Source organism: Scardinius erythrophthalmus, assembly GCF_964197995.2.
Source record: "Scardinius erythrophthalmus genome assembly, chromosome: 10".
Classification (NCBI taxonomy): Eukaryota; Metazoa; Chordata; class Actinopteri; order Cypriniformes; family Leuciscidae; genus Scardinius; species Scardinius erythrophthalmus.
Window position 1 is genome coordinate 44,624,969 of NC_138230.1, and position 17,120 is coordinate 44,642,088.

Genomic DNA, 17,120 nt, shown 5'->3' on the forward strand with positions numbered 1-17,120 from the left:
ACGATTCAGCTGGTATCTGCTTCTTTTGTAAAAAATTATACATTTTTATATTAACAACAAAAAACAATATTAATATTTGTTTATAAACAATTGCTATATTTTTTTTATCCAATATATTACCATATGAGTTATATTATGCCCTGTCAAAACATTTCAAACAAAAAATGTGCTATTAAACATAGATATAAATATTAATACGAACCAGCAGTCTGAAGATGGTCTAGTTGAATAAAATTGTACTCAGAAATTATGCTCTATTTATTGTTGAATTAAGGCCCTCCCAATCAAATAAGTCTTATCTGATATCTGTAAAATAAACATCAACTGGACCATTACTGTCTGGGTTATGTTTGTTTTTTATCTGGTTCCCTGTTCTGGGGTACATCGCTAGCTCAGTTAGCTGGATTTGATTGTTGGTGATTTGGCATGATCTTGGATTGTTTGGTTCTTCGACTCATCCTGGACTTGCTGTCATAGCAACATGTGCATAGGGGAGAGTGGGGTGATTTGTGCCAGGGGGGAAGTAGTTCCACCCCTTGTTTCTGGAAAACCATAGAAGAAATTGGTCATATGACCACATCATTTTGAAAAGCAATCACTTTTACTCATCCTCCAAAGAAGAGAGACACATGGCATGAGAGTTAAGCACATTTTAGTGAAAAAAACTGTTTTTTCCCTTTCAAAGTCAAATTTCTATGATTAAGGTTTTTTGATTGTAGTGTCTGAACAATTATAGACAAGTTTGAAAACATTTCACACATGTTTTAGTGCTTTAGTAGGCTACACAATGAGTCTATACAGTTAGCATGATGTTAGCTCTTAACTGCTGGATCATGCTAGTTTTTCAAACTTGTGGGTCTGGGGTGATTTGTGCCAAAGGGCCTGGGTTAAGTTGTGCCAGATCCAGACCACCTAGAGACCTACATACTCACAGGGGATAATCTTGAGAAGTGAGGAGATGGGCATGCCTCATCATTGTTTGACTCAGGCCTGCCTGCTATTTGTTTAATTTAGCTAACACTGATTTCAGTTTTGAGTTTGCACTATGTTATTAAAGAGAAGTTTTATTCTGTTTTTAAGTGGCCTATGACACAATAGGATGTTTAGAAATTAGCCCAGTCACTTTATTCTTATATGTTACATAATTGACAGACAGCGCTATGTCAACAGGCATCTATTGCCAAAGCCTTTTTGCCTGAAATGATTCACAAATATCATATATTATGTTGCTATGGTGCTCTAAATGGTTGCTAGGGCGTAGCTTGATAGCTTCACAATGATCCTGAGAGACTGATTGGTCGTCTGAGTAGAATGAGCCCGCCCCCTTGTCTCTATGACACTGTGATCCAGAGTTATGTTCAATACAAAATCCCTATGCAATTGACCATAGTAGGAAAAACGCATGCTATGGTATTCCAGGGTGACAATATCTAAATAAACCTTAAATGAGTAATTTTGTATTGAATTTATCTTGCTTTCATATAGCATTACGGTTCATAACATTAAAATGTTCTGTTTTACTTTAGAAATCACTGGCACAATTTACCCCAATGTATTCCCCCAAAGGCACAACTTCCCCCGCACCAGGGGCAAGTTGTGCCATGAGACCACTTTTTTCCCAAAAGCTATATTTCTGAAACAATTTATTTCAGATCCAAAGTTATTGTTCTCAGGGATACACCACATCCTGAAATATATGTACATCCTTAAGTTGAAGGCATTACTGCCATGGCCTCACTTTAAAGTCACTTTGAGTAAAAACTGGCACAACTCACCCCACTTTCCCCTAAGCTTAAACCTCTCGCGAGCAGCTTATTTCATGTCTTCAAGATTAGATTGCGGCTTTATAAGCGGAGCTGATGCGGGAAGTCCTTTAGTGCAGCGCGATAGTTTTTGATAGATAATGTTTTTTTCTCGTATATTAATTATTAATACATAATTAATTTGTTGGAACAACACATTAAATGTTCGACTCGTTGGAACGGCACAAACTGTGCATAGCTCTGCAGTTTTTTTGCAAGTGGCTCTTTCCTTTACACTATTAGAGAGAACTTGGTGAAAAGTGCTGTCTGTCGAGCCATTCGCAGAGTTTACCTGGTGCTGAAGCTGTTTTAGGGGTATTTCCAAGCCACTTAAGACCCAAGGTTTTTTGTTTTTTTTTTGCCAACGCAGCTAAACTATATTATAATTTTTAATGAAGATCATGCAATCATGACAATGCCAGTAAGTGTGACTTACAGTATGTGTCCCTCAGGCTTCACTAATGTGATTCTGCACACACGTTCCCATCAAGGCCTCAATGAAGGGGTTTTTATGAACCGAAAGGGGGTTGACTTGAGTTCGTCCCCAAGATTGGTCCCCAAGATTGGTTGGCACCAATAGAACTGAAGGACGTGTACTTTCACGTCTCGATTGTAGAGGGTTAACCCTTTAAAGGGTTAGTTCACCCAAAAATGAAAATTCTGTCAGTAATTACTCACCCTCATGTTGTTCCAACCCCGTAAGACCTTCGTTCATCTTCGGAACACAAATTAAAATATTTTTGATTAAATCTGAGAGCTGGATCACTTCTCCATAGGCTTCTAAGGCATTATAACTTGCTGGCCCAGAAAATGCATTAAAGACATCTTAAGTTTATAAAGTGACGAGAATACTTTTTGTGCGCAAAAAAGAGTTCTCTCTGGGCCTCGAGTTTTTTCACGTAGTGTAACAGCGCAGCGCTTCTGTGTTGTACGTCACACGTAGGCTCACTATTGGCAGATGTTATAGAAATGGCCATTAGGGCATCTCTCTCTCTTTACTTCAATGTCCCCCTTTACGGCTCCTCCACGTGTACGTTTTACAGCCCTCACTTCATCTTGAGTGTGTGTGTGTGTGTGTGTGTGTGTGTTTGTGTGTATGTGTGTGTGTGTGTGAGTGAGTGTGTCCAGGCGCAGGTCCTTCGTACTCAAAGGCAGTGGGTTACGACTGTTCTTGGATCTGCATGTGTTGAGTCGGGCCTTTCACAAGCTTCAAGTCAAGTCAAGTCAACTTTATTTATATAGCGCTTTTCACAATACAGATTGTATCAAAGCAGCTTCACAGTATTAAATAAAATAGTACATCAGTGTTTGTTTCTAGTGTAAAACGTCCACGTTTAGTAATGCTGATCAATAGTATTGTTGATTGATTAATTAAATTAAGTATCCCCAACTGAGCAAGCCAAAGGCAACAGTGGCAAGGAACCGAAAAACTCCATCAGGTGACCTAATGGAGAAAAAAAAAAAACCTTGGGAGAACCCAGGCTCAGTCGGGGGCCAGTTCTCCTCTGGCGTTTATGAACTAGAGACCGGATTTAACTAAGATTAAAAATATTATATGAATGCCTGGCTGAAGAGATGCGTCTTTAATCTAGTTTTAAACTGGGAGAGCGAGTCTGAGCAACAAACAGTATCAGGAAGACTATTCCAGAGTTTTGGAGCTAAATGTGAAAATAAAGCTTCCGTTTAAGATACTAAAGCGGAACACTTCCCATAAATCCTGATGTACTCGTCTACACTAATATTATTCTCTCTGTTTATCCCCAGGTTTACCGCAGTCTTCCGGATCCAGGCCATATCCAGATCTGATGAAGGACCTGCGCCTGGACACACTCTCACACACACACACACACACACACACACACACACACACACACACACACACACACACACACACACACACACACACACACACACACACACACACACACACTCAAGATCTGATGAAGGACCTGCGCCTGGACACACTCACTCACACACACACACACATACACACACACACACACACACACACACACACACACTCAAGATCTGATGAAGGACCTGCGCCTGGACACACTCACTCACACACACACACACAAACACACACACACACACACACACACACACACACTCAAGATCTGATGAAGGACCTGCGCCTGGACACACTCACTCACACACACACACACACACACACACACACACACACACACACACACACACACACACACACTCCAGATCTGATGAAGGACCTGCGTCTGGACACGACGACATCGCAGTCCTGAAGTGTCAGCTAGTCTCTCCCCTGTGAAGGCCTCCTCCCCTTTACCTCTGTACAGACAAAACATTGTCAAATAATTCCATTCACATGGATACGCGGATGTGATAAAAAATTATATTATACATTTTTAAGTTTAAGTAAATTAAGTAATTTGTTGAGGTCATTTTGTAAAGAAAGACTACACGCCTGTGGACATATATATTCAAACGTGCATACCTATAGACTAAACATGTAATACACATGTGCACGCAGTCAGTGTTCTCACAGGTTCGCGTTTTTGAAGTTTGCGCAGAGATAACGTTTGACCGGCTGGGCACACGAGGACTAGGACTAGCGTCAGATGCTCCCATCGCGTCTAACTCCCGAAGGATGCTTGGAGGAACTCCATCCAGGGTTCGCCAGGCGGGGAACTCACCTATAGAGCCCCTATTCTTATGAATCATTATAGTACATACATTTATATGCCCGATGAAAACCACAAGAACTTACTGTATTAATCAGTGCAATGATCTTTTCAAACATCTCCTGACTGAAATTATCCAGAGGAAAAATCTAGGAACCAGTAATGTCATGCAGACGGAGGCCAGACAGGAGAACTACGTAATCAAAATGTTCTTTAACTAGACAGTGAGTGCACTGTAGGGATGGCAATGCACTGGCATGTGGATCCCTAAAAATGTTGCGGGACAAAAAGCTGCGGTCCTCTCGCCGGTACTGTACATCTCATGACCGTATACCGGCGCGCACCGCTTGAAGGATTTCGCACTCGAGGTCCCAGTCAGGTTTGTATAACTCGCAGAAAAAAAGTGCTGAAGTCATCAAAAATTAAGACAATAAAAAATTAATGTGGTTTCATTTTACTTTTTTTTTTTTTCGGAATGTTTACCTCAGCTGTTAGAAGCCAGGCTGGCTAGAAACACATTTTATATTATATTGCTGTTAGGCCTACTTGAAATTTTTATTTATTAATATCTTGTCTTTGTCACGGTTTTACAGAGGATGCAGACAAGATGGTAAGGTTAATAGTTTATTTTCAGGGAGTGTGGAGATGCAGACAGATGGTGAGTAACAGAAACACAGAATAACAGTGGATGCTTAGCTGGTTGGTAATGTCCTTGTCTTTCTTTCTCTTTGCAGATGATGTCAGGCTGAAGGCAGAACAGGATGGCAGGCAGGATGGATTGGAGAGGATGAAATGACAGGTAGGAATCCAGGTAAGTGTTGGGAAGTCTGTGGGTCATGTTAAGGTGAACATCGACGAGACCAGACCAGGAGTGAAGGGAGAGTGCTGAATATAAAGGGTGGTTAATGAGGGAGTGCAGGTGATGATGATTGGTGATTGGGTGAGTGAGTGCAGGTGTGCGCCATGGAGGATTCTGGGGAATGAAGTGCACACACAGATGAAGGCTGAAGAACGTGACCGTGACAGTCTTTTTGTTATTTTATTAGTTTGTCTCAAAACACTGATTGATGACTTTAAACAATGCTTCATAAGAAGTTATTAATCGCTTCATGCCATTGTTTCGATGTAGCCTTGTGTTTGTAAAACGTTGTATCTAAATTTATATAAAATAAGCAAAAGCAATATTTATATTGTGTTTGCTGATGTCCACTAAAAACCTTTATTTGCATTTATTTATTGGTCTGTTTTATTTTGTAAGAAATTCATAGTGACATGGTGCCAGATGTTGGTCTCCATGCCCATACCGGGCGATTTTTGTGTGTAATCCTGATTTTCTCCAGTTTATGGTTAAACAGGGAGAGAGGGAAGAGTTGTGTAAATTATTTTTCTGGATTATCTTTCTCCAGGTAATTTAGAGAGATTTCTGGGGTAGTTAGTTTTTTGTATTGTTTGTTGTTTTGGCCAGGCTCTCCCCTGAAGCTATTGCCCCTATTTTCATTATTGTTCTTTTTAATATTGATATTTCTGGTTTGGTTATTGTTGATGTTATGCCTTTTTTCTCTTTATAACAGAAAATTGGAAGCTAATATTGGTTGAATTGGTGGTTGTGTTGTTGATTCTGGGACAGAAGGTTGGAAATCCTCGTTCTCTCCATGGTTTTCTTTCTCTTTTTTGTAAAATGTAATTCTTTACTTTGTTACCAGCTCCTCAACCCTAGATGGGTAGCTATGCAACACTATACCTCCTCCTCATTGTAAATATCCAAATAAGCCTCTTTTTTTTTTACCCTGAAACATGCAATACAACATGCAATGCTGTAGTAATTTATTGATGTAGAAAGCAGAAAGATAAGGAGAGATGGGTAAATACACAAACCCCTGGATCGAACTGGGGTTAAGAATCAGGTGCATTTAAAACCATTTAAACCATTACTGAATGTGCACTGAAACTTATCATTTATCTTAAGGATAAAAGGTGCATAGTCAAAATGAAAACAATGAAAAAAGTGCAATATTAGTATTGCTCAGAAAACAGAAGTTTGGTATTTTGCTTGTAGGATCAGTGGACAGTGGCGTAACATCATCTCATTCCACTTAATCTGGCAATGAAATCAGAAAAACATTATTAAGGCAAAATACACATAGTGTAAATAGTACAAATGTCTACACACCATCTCTCTCCTTTTATTGCTCACCTGCAAACACCTCGACCTCACACAGTGTGAGATATTCATTGCGCCCAGGTATAAAAATGTTGACATATCGCCCATTAATAGGCTTAAACTCAAACGTTGTTGTGACTCCAGCTGGGATGGACTCAACAGTCGCAGCCCTGTGAAGACACACAGAGAAATAGAGACGGGCGAATCAAAACGGCAAGAAGCATATTAAATATACTTCTGTCAAAGGAAAGTTTTTATATTAAAATTATTTTTCAAAGTAATGTTATTTAATTTAATAAATGTCTAAGGGTATTAAGAGAGAGACAATACTTACAGCTCATTATTGTTGCCATTATTTTCCAGGCAGTTGCCGATACGGATCTGAGCTTCATTTATCCTCCATGCACAACAATCTCCACGATTAGTGATGATAACCCTGGTTACCTCGTAATCTTCCCCCAAGTCAACTCTCCACCAGGGGTCTCTGTCCGCATTAGTGTGAGTGCATGACCCACCACTCATAATTGAATTCCTGTTGCCATCGACAGCATTTTGAGCTTCTTCTTGATCGTATGTGGAAGACTGGACAGCTGTGGCTCCAAGAGCAAGATTCCCTGTTTAACATAATATAATAAACAATAGCTTTTCTTGTTTTCACTTTAATGTGCTAAAGTATAATCCCAATATAATGGGTATAATAATTCTAAAATATGTAATCCAAATGATTATTACACGGCTCTCTGGAATACTCGATTGAGCCGGCCTTTCTTTAATGTTTCTTGTATCACACTGTGGACCCGCTCTCTCTCGTTTCACACAAACACTACTGGTGCCAGTTGAGTCTCTGTTATAGTTATTGGTTGTGTTCAAATATTAAGATTGTATTGAAGTATAATAGTATAATAGTATTAAGAGTACTGTAGTGTTCGTCTTGATTGTTTTTGTACACCATAATGGATTCTAAGATAATAAACGGCCAAGAATTTAAAACAGTTTCATCTCAAATCAATATGTTCATGTAATTATTAATTTGTTGTACATGACTGTACATTATCCCTTAAATATTTGTCTTGTTTAAACTTGTAGGTTTGTCTTGCTAGGGATATTCTTTCTTCACAGAAGCTTTACATTTATTACAAGTGAGCTAATATAATATTTCAACTCTTTTTCAAATACTTTGTGTCCAAAAAAAATTATTTGTGGTTAGTAGCAATTTAATAAGACGGGGTCCTGATCACCCTTTCAGAGTTTACTTTGCAATAACAACTGAGTTGGTTCACATTATCCCTTATTGGTTATCACATTTTCAGTAAGAATATTATATAGAATATGTTCAGTAACAATATTATATTATATTATGTGTTACTGACAACATTCAAAGTAATGAAGAACACTCACTTGGAACACAGTTGTACGTTGATGTGTCTGTTAATAAAATAATAACAGTTATACACACATTAATAAGAACATAAACAAATTCTATCACAGAGTCTTCTCTCTGTCCCTTACCTGCAAACACCTCGACCTCACACAGTGTGAGAAATCTATTGTGCACAATGTTGACATATCGCCCCTTTATAGGCTTAAACTCAAATGTTTTTGTGCCTCCAAGTGGGATGGACTCAACAGTCGCAGCCCTGTGAAGACACAGAGAGAAATAGAGAGGGGCGAATCAAAACGGCAAGAAGCATATTAAATATACTCCTGTCAAAGGCAAGTTTTTATATTAAAATAATTTTTTCAAAGTAATGTTATTTAATTTAGTAAATGTCTAAGGGTATTAAGAGAGAGACAATACTTACAGCTCATTATTGTTGCCATTATTTTCCAGGCTGTTGCCGATACGGATCTGAGCTCCATTTATCCTCTCTATACTATTAGTGATGATAACCCTGGTTACCTTGTAGACTTTCCCCAGGTCAACTCTCCACCAGGTGTCTCTGTCCCCATTAGTATAAGTGCATAACCCAACACCCCAAACTGAATTCCTGTTGCCATCGACAGCATTTTGAGCTACGTATTTGTATGCTTCTGCTCCACCATATGTGGTAGACTGGACAGCTGTGGCTCCAAGAGCAAGATTCCCTGTTTAACACAAAATAATAAAAAACTTTTCTTTTTTACTTTAATGTGTTTTTCCCAATAAATGATGCTAAAATATTTAATCCAAATGATTATTACACGGCTCTCTGGAATACTTGAATCTGATTGGTCAGTCGCCACATTCCCAGGTCTGATATTCCCAGATAATGACATCATCAACAGTAATGCTGGATAACACACGGCTCATCCGGGTTTCTGGAGCCGGCCTTTCCTTAATGTTTCTTTTATTAAGCTGTGGACCCACTCTCTCTCGTTTCATACAAACACAACTGGTGCCAGTTGCGTCTCTGTTATAGTTATTAATTGTGTGAATGAATTTTAATTAATCAACTTTAATTAATCAACTAACATTTGTTTTTCTTGCAGGAATAACATTCATATGCTTTTAATGTGTCAAAACTCTTTGGGGAAAAACTTGTGACTTTGAGTAGTGTCTATGGGTAAAAATAACATAGTTAGGGGAAGTGAAACTAGACAGTCTGTTAGAACAAATTAAGTCATCATTAAAACCTTGTGATAAGTAATCACAAGATCAGAGTTTTCTTTACCTAGTAACAGAGGGGTTTGCATATGAAGAACCAATCAAATAGTGGGGAAATTATGTAATGCAGCCTGACATTTATGCCATACCTCCATTCTATAAAAACTGTTGTATATGTGTTTTTCGGTGGGATTCTCAATGGAATTTGTCTGAGATCCTCCGGCCTTTGCTTCTTGGGAGAGATTCCCTGAGAACTGCTCGGGAAGATCTCCTGGCCGTGATTAAAGCATTTAAAGGACATTTGCAGGTCTGTTTGTCAATTTATTCCTGCGCAGGAAGCTAGTTTAGGTAGGAAGCTAGTTTAAGAAAACTAGTTAGGAAATCGAGTCAGAAAAGCTGGTGATCTATAGAGTGGGGACGTCGGGGACGGGAACCAATAAATAGAGCCAGGTAGTCCGGTGATCTATAGAGTGGGGACGTCGGAGACGGGAACCAATAAATAGAGCCGAAGAGTTAGATTATGTAAGATATCCAAGTGAGGACGTCGCCAGGAGACGAGACCCAGGTACAGATAGTTAGTTTAGGGAATAATCTACCCGAGTGGGGACGTCGCCAGTAGACGAGACCCAGGTAGTTAGGTTTAGGGAAAATATCCACGACAATTGTGTTCCAATATTCAGATTGCTTTGAAGTATTTTTAGTATTAAGAGTACTGTAGTGTTCGTCTCGTTGCCCGAATGATTGTTTTTTACACCGTAATGTTCGGTGTTTCCTGAAACCATGTTTCCAATGAACATCCGCTAACAGCATCGCAAAGTTGAGTGGTTAGAAGCAGAGTTTCTTGTTTGCATGACATATGGACTCAATAAATACTTTTGAGACAAATAAGTGTAACAATTGTGTAAATGACTGTTCATTATCCCTTAAATGTTTGCCTTGCTAGGAATATTTTTCATCAAAGAAGATTAGCATTTTTTACAAGTGAGCTAATATAATATTTAAACTGAAAGCAATATTTTGTGTCCAAAATAATGTATTTGTGGCTAGTAGCCATGGGTTATTTTGCGATAACTGTCTTGATGATGTGCATTATCCCTTACCAAATATTCAGTAAGAATATTATATACGTGTTACTGACAACATTCAAATTAATGAAGAACACTCACTTGAATGAGTCACAGAGCAAGATGCTGCGTCCATCACTGTTAATACAATAATAACAGTTATAAACACATTACCAAGTACAAAAAAAAAACAATTATACCATAGAGTCTTTATAAATAAATAAATAATACATTTTCAATAACCATTTTTCATCCTATAATTTTAATAAATTAATCTGATTATGATACACAATAATTACAGATTTTTTAATCCAGGTATTTTTACATGTATTATTCTAAACATACCTGTGGAATCAGCGACACACATCCCAGTAAAAAGTGTTAGAAACAAAACCACACGCATGTCCATCCTGATATAAGACACAACAACACATCTCATATCAGCATATGAAGGAATTATTTTAATTTCTCATCCTCATTTAAACAAAGAAACATATATATTGGTATTGTAATGATAACATGGTATATGCTCGGAGAGGATGACATGCAAAATATGAATAGCCTATACCTTACACACCATACTAATATTTGTTTGCAATACTTCACATATTCTTTATTTTAAATAACTGTAATTAATTATAATTAATATAAGGAAACTGATATCATCAGCTGTTTTTTGTATTATCAACTGTTCCTCTTCTGTTTGTTTGTTTGAATGTTTATTTGTTTGTTTTCTATGGAGGTGTAATTCTATTCTGTATTTAAATATAATTTAAATGCTTTGGCAATAGGCTATATTCCACATATCAAGCCAATAAAGCAATAACCCTATCAGTGGACAAGCTGAACAGAATATCTGACACACTCGGTCTCTCTTAGTGTATTTATTAGTTGCCGTATCAACACTATATAGAGAAAAAAATGCAATTGCAAAAGTACATACACGTACTTACTTAGCCTATGTTCATTTTTCATCTCTGTTTTTTGTGTTTATTTAAAATGAGACAAATCTGATATTATTTTAATCGTATATCTGTTAATTAACAGTTGAGATAGTTCATTAATGCTGATTTAACCAGCAGAAACACTCATCATGTTTAAACCCCAGTTGCTCAGGCCGGGCATGTTGTCACACTGTGCAGTAAATAGAAGTATGATATTCCCAAGTCGTCATATACTGACGCTTTAAAAAATGCTTCAATATCTGACGCTCAAAGCACCCTTTGGCGTCCATATGAGACGCATAACCCTACCACAGACCTAAACCTACCCATAAACGAAGCGTCACATATGGACGCTAAAGGGTGCTTTGAGCGTCAGATATTGAAGCTTGTTTGAAAGTGACGCTTTGGGGTGAGAATGTGTTGTCTATTCTATACTTTTATGAATTATATTGAGAAACCATGAGAAAAAAGGAGAATAAAGACTGAGAGTCAATGTTCATTAATGATTAATTATTATTTTGTTTTGAACTATGCTGTAGGCTATAGCTGTGTTTGTTGTCAAACTCAAAAAATATTTTATTTTTAATTATTTAAAAAAATATTTTATTTTATTATTATATTTATTTTATAATAATAAAATAATTTATTTATTATATTATTTTATTTTATGCCATTATTTTATATGAAAAGGTTAATAATTGTATTTTATTGAGAAAATATTTGCGTTTGTCATGGATAATTTTTTGATTAGATCAGATAACATTTGAATCTGTCATATGGTCATGTTATAATGAACCCCACCTATGGGGCATGTTGTCACATTTCACTTCCATTCTTTCGGGGGAAATCAATAAAAAAGTACGTGAAACAAAACCACATTATTGTACTAGACAATTGTACTCCCCTAATCATTATTTTGCTGTTTAGCTTCGTTTTACATTCACAAACCCTGAACAAATGTACTAATGCTGTCTGTCTGTTTGCTGTATGTTTCTTTCTTTTAGATTTGTATTGATATGTTGTTGTGCTTAAGTAATTGCAAATAATTAACTTCCTACTTTCAGATTCCTTAGATTAGTTTTGTTTTGTTTATTGTAAGGAAATCAGACAATCATAAGATCAATTTAAGAGTGTTGCAAAGTATTAAATGTTCAGTGTTATTTAATGCTATTTAGAATAATTGACAATAAACAGTATTAATAGATACTGTTATATAAACAGTGTAATTTTATTTAAATCTTAATTAACGATAAATTGTCAGTATAACTGGTTCTTGTTGAATGTTCTTTTGTCATTATTGTATTTCTCTGAGTGCAACAAGACACTTCTAGACTACTATATATTATATCTTTACACACTGACTTGAATTGTCGAAACAAAAGTTTAGTAAATTAGTAAAACCTCCATTGCATATCATGCTCTATAGAAAGTGCATAAACATTCAACTCACCTGAATTTCATCAATGTATCAACTTCAGTCTCAGAAGACCTTCACAATTCAGCAATTGATCTGCTTTTAAACAAAATAAATGTTTATATAATAGGCTTCATAAATGGAATTAATAATATTTTTATAAACAATTACTATATTTATTATTTATCCAATATATTATTCATATGAGGAATATTATGACCAATCATATGAATAATATTCAATTTCACATTTATATCACACAAACACACCAAAAAGAGACAAATATCAAATTAAAGCTTTCTTAAGAGTATCACAGTGTTATTTCACTGATCTAACACATTACAGTAACAGAATTATCAAAAGAATCACGAAGATGAAAGTGACTCCTACGTCACACTCCTGCTCTGATCACTAATAGCCTCAAACGCTACTCCAGCTCTGATCACTACTAGCCTCAAACGCTACTCCAGCTCTGATCACTTCTAGCCTCAAACGCTACTCCTGCTCTTTCTTCAGGTTTTGTGCTTCAAAACGAGACCCTTTTCACTGGTCTGTGTCTACGTCTCAGATGCACAGATCAAAACATGCGATGGAGCCAAAAACCTTTGTTACCTGTAGTTGGTGATGAGCGATTTCGAAACACTGATTCTTGAAGCTTCCAAACAAATCTGCGGTTTTGAATCAGTGGTTCAGAGCGTTTATAAAACTGCCAAAGTCACGTGATTTCAGTAATCTAGGCTTCATTACATCATAACTGTGTCGAAATGTTTCGAAATGTCCATTTCTCAATATCAAGCTAGTTCGGTCTTGACCACTCTGCCTCTAATATAATACATACTAAATATAATATTAACACATAAAACACAATCTTGTCTCGCTTTGTTAAATGTCCGTTTTAATGATCAATAATAGCCATTATAAAAGTATAAGTAAAAGGTATCAGAAGCTATACAATAAGAAATAATAATAATCATTTGTTAAATTTATATTGCCCTTTTCTGGGTACTCACATATGCGCTTCACATATGGAAGAGGGAAGCATCCACCTGGACACCAGAACACACACACACACACACACACACACACACACACACACTCACACACACACACACACACACACACACACACACACACACACACACACACACACACACACACACACACACACACACACACACACACACACACACCAGCTTGGTGGAGAGGAGACAGTGAATGAAGCCAATTAGTTTATGGGGATGATTAGGAGGCCATAATGGATCAATCATATGCATCTATTCATGGACAGATGCACTTTTATGATGATAGATGCACTTTTATGATGATAGATGCACTTCTATGATGGATAGATGCACTTTTATGATGAATATATGCACTTATGATGAATAGATGCCCTTTTATGATGAATATATGCACTTATGATGAATATATGCACTTTTATGATGGATAGATGCACTTTTATGATGGATAGATGCACTTTTATCATGGATAGATGCACTTTTATGATGGACAGATGCACTAAATAAATGCACAAAATGCACAGATGCACAAAAATATACAGCCATTCACTACAATTATAAAGCTCGGAAGAGCCAGGACATTTTTTAATATAACTAAAATAACTATTTTTTAATATATTCGTCTGAAACACGCCATCTGGTTTTTAGGTGTCCAAATGTATGTTCACCTTCATACGGATGGTGCTGAGCTGCTCAATGAAAAATGTTTGTGCTTCTGTCAAATTCTGATATATTTTTAAGATGGAAAAATGCGGTTTTACAGATACTAGACACGTGACTTTCAAATGAAAGATTGGTATCAAAGAGCACACCCAGGTTCCTAACCGACGACGAAGACTTAACAGAGCAGCCATCAAGTGTTAGACAGTATTCTAGATTATTACGTGTGGGAGTTTTTTGTCCAATAATTAGAATCTCTGTTTTTTTTTTCAGAATTAAGTAGTAGGAAATTGCTAGTCATCCAGTTTTTTATATCAGCTATGCATTCCGTTAATTTTGTGAATTGGTAAATTTCTTCAGGCTGTGAAGAAATATAGAGCTGAGTATCATCGGCATAACAGTGAAAGCTAATGCAATGTTTCCTAATGATATCTCCTAATGGTAGCATGTACAGTGTGTGTGTGTGTGTGTGTGTGTGTGTGTGTGTGTGTGTGTGTGTGTGTGTGTGTGTGTGTGTGTGTGTGTGTGTGTGTGTGTGTGTGTGTGTGTGTGTGTGTGTGTGTGTGTGTGTGTGTGTGTGTGAGTGTGAGTGTGTGTGTGAGGGTAGCATGTACAGAGTGAACAGCAGCGGTCCTAGTACTGAGCCTTGTGGTACGCCATACTGAACTTGTGATCGATGAGACATCTCTTCATTTACTGCTACAAACTGATAACGGTCAGATAAGTGTGATTTAAACCATGCTAGTGCAATTCCACTAATGCCAACATAATGTTCAAGTCTATTTAAAAGAATGTTGTGGTCAATAGTATCAAATGCAGCACTAAGATCGAGTAACACTAATAGAGAGACACAACCACGATCGGATGATAAGAGCAAATCATTTGTGACTCTAATGAGAGCTGTCTCAGTACTATGGTACGGTCTAAATCCTGACTGGAAATCCTCGCAGATATCATTTCTTTCTAAAAAGGAACACAGTTGTGAGGATACTGCCTTTTCTAGTATCTTTGACAGAAAAGGTAGATTCGAGATCGGCCTGTAATTGACTAATTCTGTAGGTCAAGTTGCGTTTTTTTAACAAGTGGTTTAATCATAGCCAGCTTAAAAGTTTTTGGTACAAATCTTAGAGACAAAGATGAATTAATGATATTAAGAAGAGGATCTAGGACCTCTGGAAGCATCTCTTTCAATAGCTTAGTCAGTTATAAATCATTAACTGAAAATAATAAAGGTATAGAACTTCCATCATGTATTAATTATGGCTCTGAACACTTCATTGCTTCAGGTTTTTTGTTTGATTCAGTTAATGGTGCTCATGTGAACCCTTCGACTGTTCAGTCAGAGAGTTTAGTGTCTAGTCAATCATTCAACTTTTCACCAATTGCAATCTCTGAGGTGTGCAAAGCCCTTAAATCTTTAGATGTTTCGAAATCGGCAGGTCCGGATAATTTAGAACATTACTTTTTAAAGCTAGCAGCTGATTTTATTGCCCCACCTCTGACTCATATTTTTAACCTTTCACTTGACTTAAATGAAATTCCACTTATATGGAAATCAGCTTTTGTTCTTCCTCTGTTTAAAGGCGGAGATCCTACACACCCAAATAATTACCAGCCCATTTCCAAGCTGTCAGTTTTGGCCAAAGTCCTTGAAACATTGGTCAACAATCAATTAAAAGAATTTCTGTTTGTTAATAATACCCTGTCTGATTTTCAATCTGGTTTTAGAAAACAACATAGCACAACTACGGCAGCATTAAAGGTACTAAATGATTTTATTGAATCTGTTGACAAAAAGAAACACTGTGCAGCCTTATTCATCGATCTATCAAAAGCATTTGATACTGTTGATCATACTTTACTGATACAACGATTTGTCAGTATTGGATTATCTAAACATACGATCGGTTGGTTTAATAACTATCTTTCAAACAGAACTCAGTGTGTACAGGCAGAAGGTTTTATCTCTGGTTCACTCAATGTCACTAAAGGTGTGCCACAGGGGTCAGTCCTAGGACCACTCCTATTTACTCTATATATAAATAATATAGATCATAATGTTCATAATGTAAAGTTTCAATATTACGCAGATGATACAATCATATATAGTTCAGCATCCACACCCAATCAGGCTCTCTCTCAGTTACAGCTTGCATTTGATATTGTTCAGCGTAACTTATTTGAATTAAAATTAGTTTTAAATGTTGATAAAACAAAATTCATGTTGTTTTCTAAATCCAAATCAATCCCTCATAATAATCTTCTGCCTATTACTACGTCCCAAGGTTCAGAAATTGAGTTTGTGTCTCAGTATAGGTATCTGGGGATTTTAATTGATGACGCTCTCTCCTTTGGCCCTCATGTCCAGCAACTGGTGAAAAGATTGAAAGTAAAATTGGGTTTTTACTTTAGAATCAAATCCTGTCTTTCCTTTGAGGCAAAAAAGAGGCTTGTTGCAGCGACTTTTCTGTCTGTACTGGACTACAGTGATGTTATATATATGCATGCAACTTCACAGTGTTTACATGCTTTAGACACTGTTTATCATGGTGCACTGAGGTTCATAACAAATCTTAAAACCCTCACTCATCATTGTGTATTGTATACTCGGGTTGGCTGGTCTGCGTTGTCCATCCGAAGACAAAAACACTGGCATGTTCTTATTTATAAATCTATTCTCGGTTTACTTCCTTCATATCTTTGTACATACATTTGTAAAAAGTATGCTTGTAGCTATAGCCTCCGGTCACAGGAATTATTTTCACTGTCTGTTTCAGTGGCACGTACAGAGTTTGGGAAAAAGGCATTTAAA

At 36.9% G+C, this 17,120-nt stretch overlaps 1 protein-coding gene across 2 annotated transcripts; it reads right to left on the minus strand.

Annotated features, from left to right (window-relative positions):
• Positions 1-6,270: 6,270 nt before the first annotated feature.
• On the minus strand, positions 6,271-13,320 carry LOC308697663 (uncharacterized protein). 2 transcript variants are annotated; one of them, XM_081377063.1, is made up of 10 exons: positions 13,242-13,320; positions 12,666-12,728; positions 10,617-10,681; positions 10,374-10,409; positions 8,426-8,708; positions 8,133-8,260; positions 8,022-8,048; positions 6,958-7,237; positions 6,657-6,793; positions 6,271-6,560 (listed from the first exon to the last, which is right to left on the minus strand). In XM_081377063.1, the coding sequence occupies exons 2-10, from the start codon at positions 12,674-12,676 to the stop codon at positions 6,556-6,558; spliced, it is 972 nt and encodes a 323-aa protein (XP_081233189.1). In that variant the 5' UTR covers positions 12,677-12,728; positions 13,242-13,320; the 3' UTR covers positions 6,271-6,555. The 2 variants fall into 2 exon arrangements, with proteins under 2 accessions (XP_081233189.1, XP_081233190.1); XM_081377064.1 differs by having other exon boundaries at positions 12,666-12,725; positions 13,242-13,301.
• Positions 13,321-17,120: the final 3,800 nt, after the last annotated feature.

Excerpts from the sequence above, each read along its gene's own strand:
- LOC308697663 (XM_081377063.1), bottom strand. Across the intron at positions 10,410-10,616 it reads GTGTGTCGCTGATTCCACAG|TGATGGACGCAGCATCTTGC; the intron begins GTATGTTTAGAA and ends TTGTATTAACAG. Across the intron at positions 8,261-8,425 it reads AATGGCAACAATAATGAGCT|GGCTGCGACTGTTGAGTCCA; the intron begins GTAAGTATTGTC and ends GTGTCTTCACAG.